The following is a 19,255-nucleotide window of genomic DNA, read 5'->3' as shown; positions in this document are numbered from 1 at the left end:
GCGTAGCACTGATTTATAATGCGCAGCCATTGAGCGTAAGCTGAGGTGATAACTCGAGCGATAACAACTTCACAAGGTGTCTTGCAAGAAGCTCCCTCTCAGCCTTCAGAGCACGAGGAACTTTCTTTTTAATAAGTGAGCCGATATATTTGCTAGAAGAGAGAGAGACGGCGGAGTTAGTTTATATTGCTGTATTTCATTTCATGCTGCATGTGCTTATAATTCTGTGCATATTGTGTGAAAGAACTGATGAGCTAGTTACTTTGTTAGTGAGATCATTTGGTGTGTAGTCTTAGAGTTCAAAATATCATGGCAGGTGAATGCTAGCAATGATCAACAAAAATACCACTCTCATCTCCACTGGGCAAAACAATCATCTGCAGTGCTTTTGCACATCTCTAATTAACACTGTTTAAATTTCTGCTACTTTTACATGATAGATTTCTATATGCACTTTTTTCTTAATAGATCAATAAAGTGTCTTACTTGTCAAATGCTATGAAGTGCCTGGGGCTAGCTATTTCAGCTCTCTTACTCTTTGCTTTAATCGATGAGATTAATGGTAAATTAAATACTGTTTCTATACTACTCATAACTTTGTTCAAATTACAATGGTATATACTTAGTTTTGTCACAACCCTAAAAGGCAGTGTCACCACAAAGTCCAACCTTTGCTAACAGATTCATTCTTGTGTTGTGATAATTTTGACCCACTGCATTTTACAAATAGATTCACAGCTTACACACTACTGCAGTTCAATTGTACTTCCTTATACAATGAATAAAGCTAAATCAACTAGGTTCCCACGACCATTGAATAATTATCAAAAAAACAACATTACTATAACTGGAATTCTGATAGTGTAACCTTATACCTTTATGATAGGATTTTATGCCCAGCCTGATGTGATTAATTTCATTTCTCATCCGCAAAGTCGCATTGCTGTTCTTAATTCCAGTATCACGTTTCACTGCTCAGTTAACAGGACACAGCTTGATGCATCACTGCCTAATGTGAGCTTGATCTGGTTTCACAATGGCGACCTTTTAAATGATAGCAATAACATCTCCTGCTCAAGTATCTCTGTTTATAGTACAGAATCTGTCGTTACTTCAACTTGCTCAATCGAATCAGTTCAAATCAGTGATGAGGGCTGGTATCAGTGTCATGTGATTGACGGTACTAACGATACCTACTGTAGGAACCTTCCTTGTATCAGTCTAGTTACTGCTAGTAAAACTGCTCAACTAAAAGTAATTGGTAAGTAGTACTACGTAGCATGCAATTGATTAAAGTTATTGAAATTTTACTTTAGGTGGAAAAGTGGATGCCTTGGATGTTCACTTGACAAGTAATGTCACCAGTGTATTACTGGGCTGCTTAGGATCAGAGTCTACTGATGCTCTTTTTGACCAACAAATAGTGTGGAAGAGAAATGGAGAGCTCATTAACAATACTGACATAGCTGAAGTAAATGACTAATCCTTGTTTCTTATTGTGTGATTGATGTCTTTTAGATCCTTCCCTCAAATAACCTGTTGATCACAGCAAATAATGACACTGTTGTGACAAATGTTATTGGTACCTATGAATGTTTGGTATCATTGCCCAACAATTCACATATCATAATTTCACAAACTAATGTACTCCTTCCACAAGACTATGGTAAACTGTCAACAATAGCTGCTTTGTTTCTGTTTCATTGTATTATTGACGATTCGGTACTTTTTTATAAACAATTTTCCTTGTCTTAGGTGACACAAAAAACAAGTCTACGTCACTCTCTCTCACTTTCTCGCCCTCAAATTTGTTTGTGAACGAGTTCCTCTTACCTCATGCTTCTCCAGTTGAGCTGGTCTGCTTAGTCACTGGTCTATACTCTCCTTATAATATAACATGGACTATTAACAGCCTTCCTATTAGTAATGCTAGTCGTCCATGGATTAGCATGAATCAATGGTTGTCTGGTAATTACTGTTGCCACATTAGTTATAATGGAGAATTGAGCAGCAGTTGCCAGTCCATTAATGTTATCCGTAAGTCACACTAATTATTATTGAAGTCAATTTTATTTTTTGTTTTAAATTTTAGAGCCAGAGCCTCCTCTGATATCAACAGTATTTATTAATCAAGACACGTCGTCCATTGAACTTAACTGTAGCTCTCAGTATCCGGTCGAATGGCTCCACAATGGTAACGCTTTGGATCACAATGGCACGAGTTTGAATGTTCCTGTGTCTAATAAATCTCTGGATGAGTTGTATGGTATATATCAGTGCAATAAACTCAATGAGACGATTGCAATATATCGAGTCCTCCCATTTGGTTGGACTAATCCAGTACCTTCAGTCCATCATGTTAGTTATCTACCAGCTATTAACTTCTCTCTAATTATGAACTCTCCTTCCTTCACTGGAGGCCTCAGCAAGGAGGCACTATCAGCTAATGTGACGGTTCAAGTCTTTGATGGTCTTTCAAGTAGTGTCGTCTTTTTGTATACTCTCACGGAACCTTTTGAAATGAATAACCTAATGACAATTGGAGGCTTCTATCGTATCAAAGTGACAATTGTTAATGACATGAAAGAAAGAATCAGTGAGACAACAAGCCATACCTTTACCTTTTGTAAACTCTACGGTTAGTGAACATGGTGCTTTGACATGTTATTAATATTTCTTTGTTTTCTAGAACCTATTCCTCCAGTTTTGACTCTAAATTGTAGCGAAAAGAATTTCTCCGTCCACTGGAAGGTATCGAGCTTAGATCCGTACCCTCTCAAGACTACTAATTACTTGAATATTCAATGCTACAATGCAAGTGGCCAAACTGTTTCAATGGTGAGTGAATTGTCTCTTTCCTAATATGTTTTTATTTTTCTATAGAAAAAGGGATGGTCTCGATATTCTACGAATGGCTATGCATCTCTCACTCCTAGTGACAATACCACCGTCTGTCATTTTGCTATGCATGGAGAGCGAGCACCCGATTGCACTGGTCCCAGATCAACTGGAATCTGTAGCTACGATGAGTTTAATATTGAATCATCTACAGTCACACCATCATCATCATCATATGCAATGAACTCAGTGTTGTATTCTTCACTTTTGATTAGCTCCAGTAGTAGCTCTTTTATTGTTATATCTAGCTCTGAACAACCTACTACTACCTCTACTACTTCGCCAGTTACACCATCATCAACCCATACATTCATTCAAACTACATCACACACTCCAACTGCTAGCACTGAACAAACTCCCCCATCAACAGGTAAGCTATTAATTTTTTGCATTTTATTAAAATTATACTTTTGTATAGAGCCTGATGTCTCCAGTGATAGGATAATCTTCATCAGCATAGTAGTATTTATGATAATATTTATTTTGGTAGTGTGTCTGATCTGCATTCTGGCTATTTTGAGGCACAAGAGGTAATGAATAGTGAATATACACAACATGTGTGATATTTTTCATTTGCAGATATAATAAAAGACATGATTTTTTTGATTATGAGGTAAATGATTTAATTGAATGGTTTTGTTTTTGCAATGCCAGAGAACATGAGTTTTTTTACATTTTTAATTTAATATCTTTTAATATTTTTTCATTAGAACGACATGCATCTAGAGCCTACTGAGATTATTTCTGCATCTGAGGCTGATACTGCTAGTATAGAAACAGACTACGGGTATTTAGACTGCACGACATACAGATCCATCAATGCTGATTCAAATGACAATGAAAGAGCAAGCCCAGAACCATCTCAAGGTTCACACGTACTGGATCCTGTGGTACAGGGGAACAACAATGATTCTCATGCAAGCACCAACACTAATTCGGCTAAAAATTTCGTTAACGCTGATTCTAATAACTCAAATATTGATTCCATTAATCATCCAAGTCACAGGATACTCAATACAACCGAAGGCAGTAATTCAACTTCTGGTTCGAGTGGTTTCACACTTAATTATCTCATTACTGGTGATAACGGGATAGAACTGATTAGTTTCAAGTTTAAGAAGGACAATGAGTGTAATAATGTTGATAAAATCTTAATGACACAATAATGATTGTTCTTTTTTGTACAGCGCATTTTCATCACTTAAAATTTATTCTTTGTTTTGATTATTGCTATTATTATTATTATTATTAATTTATTCATGAATGTAATGCGACTCCACATTTGAAATTGAGGCATTTTGGGGGTGTATATAGCCTACAGCTAAGAGTGCAATGCCTTCAGACGAGCTCAAGTTTGATATTCAGGAGAAGCCAGCTTGGAGAGTAGGAGGAAAAACAACCAGTAACCTCCTCAAGGATATTTTTATATGGAGGGACAGCTTTGCAAGGCTCTCTCAGGAAGACCAGGCCTCATTTCAGGAGGCATTCCAAGTCTGCATGAAAATGGAGTACGTCTTCCACTCGTGCCTCACTGAGTCTCATGGTACAAGGACATACGCGGCAACCAAGGAGGTCCTTGAGAGAGTCATTGGAGCTAGCGGCCGCCTTGGAGGAGAGAAGACCAAAGAGGAAAAGGAGACAGTGAACACTGCAAGAGCTCTGATGCAGCTGAGCAGTGAGCATAGTAAAATGGGAGGGACTGGTAAACTAAGCCTTGAGGTTGTTTGCTCCATACACAGCGAACTAATGAAAGAGCTCAGAGCTGATGCAGGAAGCTTGAGGACCAAAGACGCCTATAAACGCATGGACGATAGTTCCACTCAGTTTTATCCAAAGCCTGAAATAGCTCGGGCTCGACTCCTTCATGTCATACAGAATCATAACATTCACATGGACTCGTATGCTTCCCAGTCAAAGGATTGGTCCCCGCAGAATAAATTTGTCTTTTTGGTCAAGTGTGCTTCCTGGCTGATGGTCCAATTCATGGAAGCGCATCCTTTCTCTGAGGGTAACGGAAGAATGGCGTGGCTCCTGGCAAACTACGTCATCTCACTATCGAGCCCATTCCCTCTTCACGTGTACCAGTTCCAGGACTTCACTGCCATTGATCGTATTGCACACTTTAAGGATGCCATTGCAACTTATCGTAAATCACCAAAAGACGGACCAAAGGATCTTTGTGCGTTATTTGTAGAGGGTGCTTGGTCTGTGTGGAGTCGCTGCATAAAGGCACAAGAAGCCCGTCAGTCTTCAAGCAGCAGCATAACGATTGCTGTGCAAAAAAGCAAACAAGATGAAGCCCAATCGCATGTGAAACAGGTGGGCATTGCTAAATATCTAAACGTGAGCGAGGGTGATGCTGTTTCGTTGGTCTCAGATATAATGGGGAGGGTCAGTGTGGATGGGTTCCAGCCTCATCAGTACGCACAGCTGAAAATGGATGGATCTACCGATCCTGTTATCTATGTTAGGGTTTTTCCTTAAAATCTCATGAAATAAAAGGTACACAAAACACAAAAGAAAAGAACAAAAAAAAACAACAAAATTTTACATTAGTCCTTACATTTTTAGGAAACTTATAATTTTATTTAATGATAGAAAATTTGTCTTTTATATCAAGTACAATTTTTTTACATGATGCACACACTCACACATAGAACTGAAAGTTTTGTGAAGATTTATTTTTGAGTAGAAATTATTTTGCTTTATACATCAGAAATTGAAGGACCCTTAAAATAATAGATAAAATATAATTATACTTGATAAGCTGTATGGTTATCAAATTCTCACCTTCTTCTCCTTCGCTGTTTTGTAATGCATTTTAGCATAAGTCTGCATTAGCTCCATTATCTGTCTTGCTTGATAAGAAAACCCATACAAATCGCCTACACCTTTATTACCAAATTTCTATAAAAGTGCATATAGTTAATGTATACAAATATTATCATTGTTTTACTAACCAAATGAAAGCTGGAGTTAGATATGGCCCAGTCACTGATGTCAGAATATTGCTGATTCCAACAAACTGTCTTCAATCCTTTGCCAAAGCAGATCAGTCCATCGCGTCTTAGTCCGAACATTCTACGCTCCATTTTCTTCCTTAGTGTGCCAGAGGCAGGAACCTATTAAATGTATCAGGAAATGTATTTTCTGAAAATTTGCAAAAAGGGTCATAACTTGAAAAAATTGAAGTCGAAATTAACTCAAACTGTCTACATAGCATAAGGACATCAATATGTATCAGAAAATGTAATAAAAAATTTGGGGTCATTTCGGAGCCATTTTTTGGAAAAAACCATGGGCTATAGCCTTGGGTATTTTTTAGAAATTTGGTGTTTTTTTTAAATAGCTGTAACTTGAAAAATTGAAGTCAGAATCAGCTCAAACTTTTTATACAGCATAAGGACATCCATATGTATCAGAAAATGTAATAAAAATTGGGGGTGATTTCAGAGCCATTTTTTGGGAAAAACCATGGGCTATAGTACAGGGATTTTTCCAGAATTTTTGGCATTTTCTTAAAATGGCCGTAACTTGAAAAATTGAAGTCGGAATCACCTCAAACTTTTTAGACAGCATAAGAACATCAATATGTATCAGAAAATGTAATAAAAATTTGGGGTCATTTCAAAGCCATTTTTTGGAAAAAACCATGGGCTATAGTACAGGGATTTTTCCAGAATTTTGGCATTTTCTTAAAATGGCTGTAACTTGAAAAAATGAAGTCGGAATCACCTCAAACTTTCTACACAGCATAAGGACATCAATATGTATCAGAAAATATAATAAAAATTAGGGGTGATTTTGGACCCATTTTTTGGACAAAACCATGGGCTATAGTCCATGGTTTTATCAAGAAACTTTCCACAAATTTGCTACTTTTAAAAACGCAAAAAATTTTAGTCAAAAATCAACTCAAACTTTATACATAGGTGATGAAAATACTAGACTTGCTTTTAGGTTTGCTGAATTTAATTGCATATGCTATTAAAATTTACTTTGATTTCAAAATAAAGACCATTTGAAGAGGGCAGGTTCCTGCATAGTTCAATAACAGTATCAATGGCCGTGTTCTGGTCAAGTCCTTCATTCTGTTGATGAGCCTACAAGAAACAACAACAACAACAACAATAACAATAATAATAATAATAATAAATAATAATAATAATAATAACATAAATAAATGCAAATCTACCTTCAACACGTCAGACTCAATTCCAAATGAGTCGTGATACTTTTCAGGAAGAAAAGCTTTGATGCTACAAAAAAGATTAAATAATCATAAAAAACCTTAATTGAACACACTCGTAGTCGTATGGTGGCCAAAATGGAGAAGAGGATTTGCTCCCGTGATAAATGTAGGCAAGAAGTCCAGCCAGCCTGATTGCAACGCTTTTAATGATGGGATAATCACCTTGTATAAACCCAATCCAACTCTATTAGGACATAAGAGAGTAAATTATACCGACACACATGAATAATGAATATAGTTAAACTGCTAGCTAATTTACCTGGTAGAACATTCTGTATCTGGCGACGTCACTATCTTCTCCATCAGGCCATTCCTCTCCGATCTCAAGCGAATATTTCTCAGCTGCATCAACCTCGTCTTTACCAATACGTCTTTAAAAAGAGAAGAGAAGAGAGAAAATTATAAAAGATATTTAAAATGTCAGAGTTTAATTTTTGCAACTGCATGTGTTGCATTGCAACTTAAAACTTACTTCAGCACAAATACATATGGTCTCATGTTCCAGTCAATTTGATCCACCAAAGGGACATCATCATTCAGAACAATATCTACAATATAGCAATAAAAATAATGAGAATAAAATGATTTATACTATATAAACTTACTTGGTTGCTTCACAGCATCCTGACGTTTACTGAAAAACCCACGAGAGCTAACTTTCTATTTAAAAAATTAATTTGAGATCATGGTTTATCTAAAATAACTAGTTTACGAACCGGTTTCCCTCCATAGCTCTTAATTGTCTCTTCTACCGTCCTAGGGACACGAAGGTAATGTTCCTCAGGATACTGTATATCTGATAGTGAAGAGAGAGAGAGAGAGTAAAAATATCAAATTAGGCAGGCAGTCAGTCAAATTTTAATTACCAAAAGTGGCACATATTTCCCGTATTGTGTGTCTCACTGGATCATTAACATTAACCTAATAATTAATAATAATAATAATAATAATAATAATAATAATGGACACAATCATGATCAAAACTTACTAGAATCTGACGGATTTCTTGATCAAGAACATTGACATGAATCAGCACGTAATTCTCAACTAGGTCCTTGAATCCCTATGTACACATAATGCATATCAAAAGCAATAAACTGAATAATATATAATCTATATTATTTATAGGCTTCATTGCTTGTTGTGCTACCAAATATAGAAAGAATGTAGGCCTTACAGTATGAATACTACCAACGTACCTTTCCAAAATAAGATGGCGGACTGATACTTGTTTTTCGCTTGGTTGGTTTGTGTGAAGGAGAGAAGACTTCAATCTCATGAGCAGGAGAATAGCTAATGCCAGTAGCACCTTCTTCACCACCAATACCAGCATCCTCCAGCCCTTCATCTTATGAAAGAGAGAGAGAAAGAGACATTATTTTAGAAGGAGGGAGTTGAATCAAAAGGACATTCTTCATTTGGTATATTACCTTCTCCAGAATCAGCAGAGTGGACTGAGCTGTGAATGGATACCAAAGACAATGTCACAGAAGGAGTCTTCTCTGAATAAATAAATAAATAATAATAATTACTATGAATCATTACTATATAATAAAATAGCTATAATTATAACTAGTATAATGGATCATTACTTTTCATTGGGCTAGAGCCTGGAGTTGATGAAGTGCTGTTAAGTAAGTCTTCAGTGTCAATCTGTGCATGAACAATCTTAGCTTCACCTATACACACACACACACATATAAAGTACTAGTATTGTATTGTGGATTACATGTTACATACTTTCAGCGTCTTTTCCGGAGACAATTGACTTCATGTGCGATAGATAGTGAGATATTTGTGGAAGCTCATCAGAAAATATCATATGCCACTCATCACTAAACATCTAAAACAGGAGGAGAAGAGAGAGAAAGAGAAAGAAAAGGGAGGCATTATAAATTGAATTTCAAACAAACTTGAAACTTACCAGTTTCATTCCACTGTCAATCCTTTCCCAGTTTATCAAACTATTGATGGACCATTTCTTTAACATCTACACATGAAACAATGAACAGGTCACACTAATCAATAGCAACTAACAGTAGGCCCTCCATCAGAGACTTGAGGTACAGTGGAGAGATACATATTGCTGGACTGGAAACACAGATATACTGACTCATTATCACTAGGCAGCTAATATATAAGAAGAACATAAGTGTTGTATGAACAAAGCAGTAAATGGATGTGTATAAACTTATACAAGCAAGAATAAGATCTATGTATGTCTCTAGATTTAATCCACATTGTGTGACTCATCTGTATTCATTTGCAACAATCATCTAGACTTACTGTCACTGGGAAATTAGCTGATACATGATGCTGATGCCTTGATAGCGTTTTCTGTAGTGATTTCTGAGTTGTGTCATCAGCTGATAGACTACTGCTTCTCTCTCTTCTTGTGCTATCTTTAGTGCCAGTAGAGTTACTGCTCTTCTTATTTGGAGAGCCAGAAAGACTGAAATCACTGCCACTGTATTCAGCACTTCTTTCAGAGCTCTCAAATGCCTACAACAATACACAGTCAAGTATAATAATAAATACAAATTAATTCACTATGATGATAAAGAATATTATTATATACCTGAATGACACTTGAGAGTAAGTCTGGACTATGAACTGCTCCCTCTGTATCACTGCAACAAATAGAAAGAAATATATATATATATATATATATCATAATAACTGATGTTTATAAATATACATGCATTAGTAGACAAGTCTATTAGATTTAAAAATGAAATTTAAAGTGTGATCTATAGCCTCTATTGAGATGCATATGTGTACATGTAGTGGCCCCAGAATGATCATAAAATTGTACATACAATATGAGCTAATGATACCATACCTTGTTGATTCAGGATCACTGCTGGAGCTGGAATTAGTGAAACTGGCAGCATCAGACACCTAATGAATTTAGTATTTCAAAATGAATGAATAAATTCAATATAATTACCACACCTTTTTCTTCCTTTCAGTCTTAGCATGAGCCAATTCTGTTTGAAGCTGTGCATATAAAAGAATTGCACATAAAACTAGTACACATATTGAATGGCTATCATTATTACTTGATTGTATATCATTCTTCTTAACAAATCGTTCTTTTCTGCTTCTCTGACATCTTCATTAAATATAAAAAACTTCTTCCTATACAATATAAGATTAATAATAATAATTACCAGTAATCATCATTATAGCAACAATATTAATGTTTTGTTTCGCCTCTTAAAAAGTTTTTATTAATATAATTCAGCATACCTGAGCAATACCATATCTCCATCTTCCACTCCTTGTGAATTCAAAGATCTTGTCACGTCCAACCAATTCACTAAAACAATACAGCAATGATTCATGAATTCTTAGAAAAGCAGTCAATAAGTAACACAATGACTAAAACAATGACTGAATACAGTAGGAAAGCATGCAAAGCAAGTCTATGGCAGTGTATGTCATTCACAGTTCCACTACTTCAAAGCCAAAAGGAATAACACTGTGATTATTAGAATAATAGTAGGTTGGCAATTCGCCAATATGCTACAAACGAAAGCTTCACATCCGGTCCAAGAACTATGGGTTGCCACATGTAAACTAGCATAAACTGTGATTGTGTGAATACTAATATTAATCCAAATTAAATATTGATGACTTACAGGAAGAAATGCTGATTCCAGCCTATGAAAAAGAATAAAATGAAACCTTAATTTACAATAAATTAGATGATACCTTTTCAGATGCTGAAGGCAAAGCCAATGAAAGTTCTTTAGTATTTTCAAGACCTACAACACAACATAAATACAAAATAGTTAGGCAGTTGTAGGCTTATAGCATATTGGTATACATTTTTTGCTCGGGTGATTAAACTTTGATTAACTATCATATGATTTGTAATTAATTTCAAATTGCTTTCAAGCACCAGGTGAGGCAGCGACACCATCATTAACAAAACAGTACATTATAATTGTAAAAGAGCTCATACATATGTGATGCATTTCAATAATTACCAAGTTCCTTTCCAATGATTTTGACTATCTCATAAACAGGATGTGAAGCATTAACCTGTAAAAATGAGAGAAATAGCAAGATGATAAAAAGGTGTTACAGTAACATAATATTTCATTCAAGAAGAAGAATTAGCCTGATATTGCTATAGCTTGTATCTAAAGAATCAGTAAAGCTCATACCAATGATAACACATTGTATTGATACACAAGATGTAGCAGCTTTCAAGTGTGATGGTCATGTGCAGAGCAAGCAGTGTATAGCAACAAGCAAGAAACAAGGCCATTCATTGTTGAGTCTTGTCATCACAATATACAAAGGAATTCACTAGTGGATACAGCATCTTTCAATATTTATGATTATACCTACAGGTTGAAACTACAAGCAAGCAGCATTATCTCCTTTTACAGTGTGTGTGTGTGTGTGTGCATAATATCTAGACTAATTATGGAAGCATTATAGAACATGATTATGTCTGACAAAGCCATTAAGACTATGAGCCATGTTCCAGTGTAAGCAAAAGGTACAGTGCTATTCCAATGCACACGATTATTGTGTATCTATATATACAGCTAAGCATGATTCCTTCTCACTACAGCTTAACAAGTGACTGACCATTCATAACATGATTAAAGAACACTAGCTTACAAGGACAAGCGATAACTTAATTGAGTAGGTCAATGACAACAAATGATAATACCAGTCATTCTTGTAATGATAGCAGAACCAAGCAAGGGAAAAAGGAAGAGAATGCAAAAAGGAAAAAGGATTCCATTTTAAAAATAATTTAAGACCAAGGGCTTAGCAGCCTTCTTGCTGCCAAGTTGTGATTTGTGAATGGTATTGGCACATTCTCTTTAAACAATGCTAGCTGGAGTGTGACATGTGATGACACTGTTAAGCAGTGAATGGTGAGACTAACTTCATATTGTCTGACTTCATCAGAATATATGTTCACAGCCAGTGTGATGGGATGATCCTTTCTCCTTAGCTCAATAACATCCTAAGAGAGAGTGGAAAGGAGGTTGGATAGAGAAGAGGTTAAAGGGAGAAAACAAGAATAAAACAAGAGGACAGCTGGGATATATTAATGTCTTATCCCATATTATATAACAGCACAAATCACATACAACAAAGAAACAGATTATAAACAAACCCAAAGGTTTATTCCATGTCAGCTCATTACTTATAATTACCACAAACAGCAATTAAACTAATGATAATTGAAGCATCTACTAATGAATAACATGCATCTTTATTAGCTGGTAGTCTAGTACATTTGAAAGCTAGAGGATTGCTTGGCATCCAGTGAGCTTGTGCTCACATTGTACAAGTATAAAGGAGCTTGTTTGTCCTAATATGATGCTAACCTGATTCTTGCACTGATAATCAGAGAGACGACAAGCAGAGTCTAATTGAATGTCCATGTCAGGACGCAACAAATATGCATCAAAATCTATAAAGGGAGAGAGAGAGAGAGAGGATGAAGAAGCTATATTAAATGGGGGGGGGGGAGTGAGTCTAGTATTACACTGCAAATATAAACACCAATATAATGTGTACAAGAGACAAGAACACTACAAGTTCATGTGTATGTATGTGCATGGTCTTGTTTGTGTGTACATTGGAATGGAATGGATTGATGAAATTACAGCCATACCGGGAGGACATTTCCCACTTATGTGTGTCTATTGAATTAAACTTGAGAAAGTGTGGGAGAGATTCCTCGAGCATTCAAAGTAACTCAAGCTTAGGGAAGACATTGTTACTGATGCAAGGGAAGGTACTGAATACAAACAAAGTTGTGATTATTATATTATACAAGTACATGAAAGTGGTAATACTGTTGTTATTATTATTATTATTATTAAATAAGTTTGCAGTTACCATTATATTTACTGCATTTATTGTTATTGCTGTTATAGTTACCTTTTTCAACTACCAGGCCACCAAATGCTGGTGAAAGAGTCTTAAGCAAATGAGACACACGAGTCCTTCTGAGAACCTAAAGGAAAGGAAAATAGAAATTTAGCAATGATAAATAATAACCCAGACTAATAATGGAGGTGACAATACTTGCTTGTTAGTAGCTCAGAGTAGAGTAGTTGGCACAATATCTATCACTGACCACTGACTGCACTCTAATGGCTACTAATTGCAGCAGCAAGAGCTGTAGGCTTAAGACTAACGTGGACCCAGTCCAGCGTTTGTTATGTAGTAGGCCAGGCTGTGGGAGTTACAGGACCTTCATTCCACAGTAAGCATGCATGGTAAGGCATAACCTGATTGCCCATTGAATGCAAACTATGCCGTGCTTATTAGCAAAAACACGACCCACTAGTACTACTCAGAAATGCTGTAGAACTATACACGCTACAGTATTAGAACATACTTTAAGTTCTCTTTCATCTGGAGATGAAGGAGTGCTCTGATTGCTGTCTCCCACCTCAGCTAGTCTTATCCTAAGGACTAGTGAAGTGTTTTTATCATCAATAGCGAAGGCCATGTCTTCTCTTCCCTTCACTCCTTGCTTTCTCTCCTCGCCTCAGAGAGTGGAAATTACACTTTTATCACAGTTCCTATGGACGGGGCTATTTTTATAATGCGGAATTAATTAGAAGAATTATTAACTATACACAACAATAATATTAATGGTGATTATTATTATTATCAAATATAAAAATTATAGCTTAGAAATATGTTTAACATGTAATTCCTCCTGGTCACTCAGTGGACTGAAATATCTGTCTAAAGTTTCCTTCGTAACATCTGCCAGTGTGGGCGGGTCCCATTTCGGATTATTGTCACGATCAACTAAAACTAAAAATTGTTATTTTCATTATCTTTACACTTGTCAATAGACCATACCTGCTCTCACGCCTTCATAAAAATCTTTATCTTCCTAAAAAAACAATTTTTAGCAGAAGAATCCCCCATCGTCTCTCTCTTTCTCTCTCCTCCCAGGAAAATTCCACCTATATTATGAACTATCATCTCCTCCTTACCATGAATCTTTGACACAATCTATAATCAGTCATCAGACAGTCTTCAAAACTTTTCTCTCTGCCCTCTCTTAGCTGACGATGAGTAACTTTAAGTGAAGTAGGAGACTGAAAATAAGAAGGTGGGAGAGAGAGAAAGAATGAGAGAGAGAGTGAGGTGAGAGTAATTATATTCAAATTATAAGAGCCATGCTTCAATGGCCTAAAGGAATACATTTTAAGTTAGAATTCACTCCTTCTAACATTTACCAGCTGCAGTCAAGCAACAAATTCTCATTGCATACCTAACTTCATCACTGTATTAAATTTCAAAGAATAGAATTATAATACTTTATACATACCTCAAACTAAATGCCACACACACGCGTACAGTCAAGCATTAACACCATGACACACAATACAACACTAATATTCCTATTATAATCCCATTAGACTATTACAGCAACACATTCCATGTATAGATCAATAAAATGCCTATCTTACTCACACGCAATCAACAACATATAAAATAACAATACGAAATCAACACACACTATTATAGTAGGAGCTAGCACACAGACACATGACACTATAGTAATAGTTAGAGTGTGTAAAGGAATGAGGTGTGTTAGATATTATTAGGTTAAAATTGTGTATGTGTATAGGCTACAAATTATACTAATTCTTTGTTTTGATGCTGGTATTGCAATCTGTCTTAAAATACAACAAGTGCATTATACGTGTACATATTAATATATGACACTTGTTTCGATGGAGAAATGAATACATCTAAGTACTGTAAACATGATTAGGTATTGTTTACTGGTGGTATGACTGGAATGTAAAGTAACTCTAGAATGAGGTACCCATTGCAATATACCTGCCTCATTACCAGTAGGTGTAGAGACAGTATGATGTACATACATTGTGTAGTGAAGCTCATTATAAATCCACAAGGTGGGGCTATAAACCACAGCATTCAATAAATATATTTGACAAGTTGTGTGTCCCACAAGACCAGTATATAAATAGGATGGGTAGATGGTGATACCCAAATAAAAATGGGAATTTATGAATGATAGCAACCCCCTACAGTAAGTTACTTTAATCCTTATACTTACCATTTTACTGAGTAACTGCAGATTAGACATTGAGAGATGGTTGCATGATCAATGAAAGAGTGAGGGGGGGGGGAGAGAAGATGACATATAGAAAAAGAGAGTATAAAGTAATGAACATTATAAACCTGTGAAACAAATAATAGTTGAGAGCAATGCAATCAAATAATTATAAGCCACTACATTATATGGAGGAAACAATGGTCTGTATGGTTCTATACTATGAGAAAGGCTGTGTCTATACTCACTGTGTTCTATATATGTACTAAATCAGGATATTGAATTAACAAGGTATTTTATAATTGTCAAATTAATGGGAACTGACTTGGAGCTGATTGATTGACCAATCTGAGCCATCATTTAACAAAGACATCTGAATGTCTTCAACACTACCTCCAGAGAAACACCTGGTACAGAGAGAAAGAGAGAGAGAGAAAGAGAGAGCAAGAGTGACTATGCATAAGAAATATCATGTAATGCTTGACTTACTTGTCAATGAGCTCTAAGTGTGGAGTGAGTGAAAAGCTCCTGTCATCAATATTGAGACTCTAAATAAAACCCAAAATAAGCAACCACAACTTATACATAGAACATGCAACACATAATCACTCAAAACATAAACATGACCATATTACATTCATGTAGACATAATTATAAACAACACACACTGTGGTTGCATAAGAAGCTAATCTTCTTATATGAACTACATATACAAGTACCTCTTTGTGATATTTGTCTAATATTGATTTAACAACATAATGAGGATCTTTCTTCATAATCGGATCATCGCATGATTTAGTGAGTTCACTCAACAGCGACGGAATCTAACAAAAGAACAAATATAGTAACAGCCAGACGCTTACATCCACACAGTACAAGCTTTACAGCTTTACCTTCTCTTTTCCAATTAAATGAGTTGCAATCCCACCATGAAGCACGTCACGTCCTTTCAATCTGTGACCTACCCAAGCAATATAAATAAAAGAGTTTATACACTAAATCTACATGTGTATATCCATTACAATATATTGAGCATTACAACCATACACTAATTATTGCTACACTATAATTTATCATTATTGCCACCAACAGTAAAGCAACGAGTTTGGCAATAATTGCAGACAAAAAGGAAAGACAAAATACTGAGTAGACTTTGAAATACACAAATTAAGAAAATATTTATATTTACATCAAAAACAATCACATTTTTATACAGGTACAGGTACATGTACATTGTACAGAAGTGTCAATGTTTCATATGGAGAAAGTGCTAACAACATGACAGTGTCTCATTACCAGTTAGAGCCAAATACATTCCAAGTTCTCCTTTCAGTCTTGGTAAGAAGTAGCCTCCTCCAACATCAGGAAAGAATCCTAAAAGTAAGTTCTATGTACATGTACATGTACATCTACCCTCAATCTTCATGAATCACTAATCTCCTCCCTCCCTCCCTCTCTCTCTCTCTCTCTCTCTCTCTCTCTCTCTCTCTCTCTCTCTCTCTCTCTCTCTCCTCTCTCTCTCCCTCTCTCTCTTTCATTTACCTATTGCTGTTTCAGGCATTGCAAATGTTGTGGTCTCAGTAGCAACACGATATGGAGAATGAACAGAGATTCCAACCCCCTAATGTGTAATGATACATTCATAACTGACACATGAACATACATATAACACAATTAATTTTTTTTATTAGTGAAATCTCACTATGAGATATAATAATAATAGTAATAGTGAACATATTTTATATTTTATACTCTAAACTTACTCCTCCCATTGTAATCCCACTAATAAGAGCAATGTACGGCTTGTGTACAGTCCCAGTCAAATAATTTAGCTGATACTCACGGAAAAAGAACGTCTGGGCCAACGGGGAACCGGTTTTACCTGCCTCTGTGACTCCTGTATATCAAACTGGTTAGAAGAACTGGTAAATCGAGTCTTACTTCTTATGTCACCTCCAGCACAGAAAGCCTTTTCACCTCCTCTGACTAGCATAAAGTTGATAGAATTATCAGGTACAACTGACTATGGAAAATAGAGGAATATGGTAGAATAGGAAATGGTAATGAGAGAGAGAGAGAGAGAGAGAGAGAGAGAGAGAGAGAGAGAGAGAGAGAGAGAGAGAGAGAGAGAGAGAGAGAGAGAGAGAGAGAGAGAGAGAGAGAGAGAGAGAGAGAGAGAGAGAGAGAGAGACCTTCATATCAGTTGTAAGTAGGTCAATCATATTGCCGCTCAAGGCATTGAGTGTTTTTGGTTTATTTAAAGTCATCAAGCGATAGCCAGACTCCCCTGATGGGCTCTTTACAGTTTCAAACAATACTTCAGGCTGTGTTGTATAATAGGATATGTAATATTATAGAATAAATGAATCCATTACTTCATTACTGCTGCTGGATAAAGAAGACATAGGGACCTAATGAGAGAGAGAGAGGGAGAGAGAGAGAGAGAGGGAGAGAGAGAGAGAGAGAGAGAGGGAGAGAGAGAGAGAGAGGGAGAGAGAGAGAGAGAGAGGGAGAGAGAGAGAGGGGGGGAAGCAGGGGCGTATGTAGGATTTGGAGAAGGGGGGTGCTGAGGGCGCGCGAAGCGCGCTGCGACTTTGGCCACACCCACTTTTACAGCAGTAAAACGGGCTTTTCCTGCATTTTCGTCAATTACGGGTGGGGCCAAGATCATTTCAAGCATACTGCTATGTTACTGGTACTTCTGATTGCTCCTTAAAGCACTGGAAACTGCTGAAATCATGATAAGGGGGCTAGATAACTTTGTTAAGAGGCTTGGTAGTGATGCAAGAGTCCAGGACTTCAGTAATTTTTTCTGAGCCCAGCCCTGAGGGGGGTGCTCAAGCCCCCTCAGCCCCCCCCCCCTAAATACGCCTCTGGGAAGGAGGGAGAGCTCAAATATAAAGGCTATGCATTATACTGTACAGCCAACACATGTACATGCAATATATTTTATAATAGGTTTACAGGTACTCCCAGTTGTATTGCAGTGCATATTGGCTTGAGACACTTATTTTATTAATTCAACACGTGGTTGGCTGCATTGGTAAAAATTAATAAATATAATTACCAGTGTTTTAGCTAAAGGAAGAGGTCTGGAATTTAATAATAATCCAAAGACACGAGAGCAGACAGTTCTACTTTAAAAGAAATACAACAATAACTAAAACAAAGTTTCTACCTCATCATACTGTGAAAGAGGGCGTGGCTGAATTTCGTTAATTACCAATAAGGCGTGGTTTCATTCTAAGTAGGTGTGGTTTACCACGCCTTTAATTATAATTGGTTTGGACAAATAAATTTGAAGCTATACGGTACACACGTGCATTCACGTGACAAGTGAAAGCACATGTGTATTCACGTGTGTCAGGTCACAGGCACTGTTTGGGCTATAGAAATCCACATCATACAATGGCTGAAGCTGAACCTTGCTGTAAAAGACTTAAACTTGACATTTCTTTCCTTGATGACGAATCTGATGATGATTTCTACCACTCAGAATCTCCCATCGATCAATCCACTGCAAACCATCTTCCTTTGATAGAAGATGAGGACTATATTAACCCGTTTGATTCCCTGCCAAATGAGGTAATACAAGAGATATGCATGTTCCTCTCACTCAGAGATAAGATGTCCCTTAGATTAGTCAATAGAAGGCTCTACATGATATGTTCTGATCCTTTTTTGTGGAGAAACGTTGTCATTGATGATGCCTATCATAAGACAAATGCCCCATTCATCAAGTCGGCTTTACAAACATGTCGTCCACATGTACAGTCACTGAGTTTAAGGGGACTACTACCATTCAGTGCATATCAACAAATGATTCTTACATGTAAGAATATCCATACTTTGAATCTTTATGGGTTTCAGATTTCTGTCAATGCTTTGGAGAAGATTCATTCAGATTTGCATCATTTGCAGTTCTTAAGTCTTAGTTATATTGACCGGTTTCCTCTTAATATCGAAAGATGTTTCAAGATTTTTGCCAAGTTAAAAAAAGTTGTATTGGTTTA

At 36.4% G+C, this 19,255-nt stretch overlaps 3 protein-coding genes across 5 annotated transcripts; 1 reads left to right on the top strand and 2 right to left on the bottom strand.

Annotated features, from left to right (window-relative positions):
• The first annotated feature begins 28 nt into the window (after positions 1–28).
• LOC109580677 (uncharacterized) lies at positions 29–5,517 on the top strand. The gene is made up of 12 exons (XM_019994114.1): positions 29–135; positions 469–562; positions 887–1,261; positions 1,317–1,471; positions 1,519–1,666; positions 1,756–2,037; positions 2,093–2,638; positions 2,690–2,838; positions 2,884–3,268; positions 3,317–3,428; positions 3,478–3,511; positions 3,609–5,517. Exons 2-12 carry the CDS (start codon positions 499–501, stop codon positions 4,062–4,064), a joined length of 2,706 nt encoding a protein of 901 aa, XP_019849673.1. The 5' UTR covers positions 29–135; positions 469–498; the 3' UTR covers positions 4,065–5,517.
• On the bottom strand, positions 5,366–13,734 carry LOC109580678 (uncharacterized). Of its 2 annotated transcripts, none has more exons than XM_019994115.1 (31): positions 13,536–13,734; positions 13,073–13,148; positions 12,514–12,599; positions 12,066–12,146; positions 11,146–11,200; positions 10,868–10,920; positions 10,795–10,816; positions 10,403–10,472; positions 10,213–10,291; positions 10,106–10,150; positions 9,993–10,051; positions 9,729–9,780; positions 9,437–9,652; positions 9,188–9,280; positions 9,075–9,140; positions 8,891–8,993; positions 8,743–8,829; positions 8,581–8,652; positions 8,350–8,498; positions 8,139–8,213; positions 8,017–8,071; positions 7,867–7,946; positions 7,756–7,810; positions 7,623–7,698; positions 7,410–7,521; positions 7,204–7,334; positions 7,094–7,157; positions 6,897–7,001; positions 5,859–6,020; positions 5,689–5,805; positions 5,366–5,627 (listed from the first exon to the last, which is right to left on the bottom strand). In XM_019994115.1, the coding sequence occupies exons 1-31, from the start codon at positions 13,647–13,649 to the stop codon at positions 5,604–5,606; spliced, it is 2,634 nt and encodes an 877-aa protein (XP_019849674.1). In that variant the 5' UTR covers positions 13,650–13,734; the 3' UTR covers positions 5,366–5,603. The 2 variants fall into 2 exon arrangements, with proteins under 2 accessions (XP_019849674.1, XP_019849675.1); XM_019994116.1 differs by lacking the exon at positions 13,536–13,734 and adding an exon at positions 13,220–13,323.
• Positions 13,735–13,753: 19 nt separating this feature from the next.
• On the bottom strand, positions 13,754–18,480 carry LOC100641036 (3-hydroxyisobutyryl-CoA hydrolase, mitochondrial-like). 2 transcript variants are annotated; one of them, XM_019994118.1, is made up of 16 exons: positions 18,421–18,480; positions 18,310–18,376; positions 17,618–17,653; positions 17,435–17,566; positions 17,184–17,265; positions 17,006–17,139; positions 16,785–16,863; positions 16,539–16,616; positions 16,136–16,203; positions 15,962–16,066; positions 15,732–15,790; positions 15,568–15,649; positions 15,246–15,260; positions 14,149–14,253; positions 14,012–14,045; positions 13,754–13,963 (listed from the first exon to the last, which is right to left on the bottom strand). In XM_019994118.1, exons 1-16 carry the CDS (start codon positions 18,426–18,428, stop codon positions 13,827–13,829), a joined length of 1,221 nt encoding a protein of 406 aa, XP_019849677.1. In that variant the 5' UTR covers positions 18,429–18,480; the 3' UTR covers positions 13,754–13,826. The 2 variants fall into 2 exon arrangements, with proteins under 2 accessions (XP_019849677.1, XP_003384887.1); XM_003384839.3 differs by having other exon boundaries at positions 18,310–18,379; positions 18,421–18,476.
• Between the last annotated feature and the right edge of the window lie 775 nt (positions 18,481–19,255).

This window comes from Amphimedon queenslandica, unplaced genomic scaffold, assembly GCF_000090795.2.
Source record: "Amphimedon queenslandica unplaced genomic scaffold, v1.1 AMPQUscaffold_13482, whole genome shotgun sequence".
Classification (NCBI taxonomy): domain Eukaryota; kingdom Metazoa; phylum Porifera; class Demospongiae; order Haplosclerida; family Niphatidae; genus Amphimedon; species Amphimedon queenslandica.
Note: the sequence above shows the minus strand (reverse complement) of the source record. Positions and strands in the feature narration are given on the sequence as shown.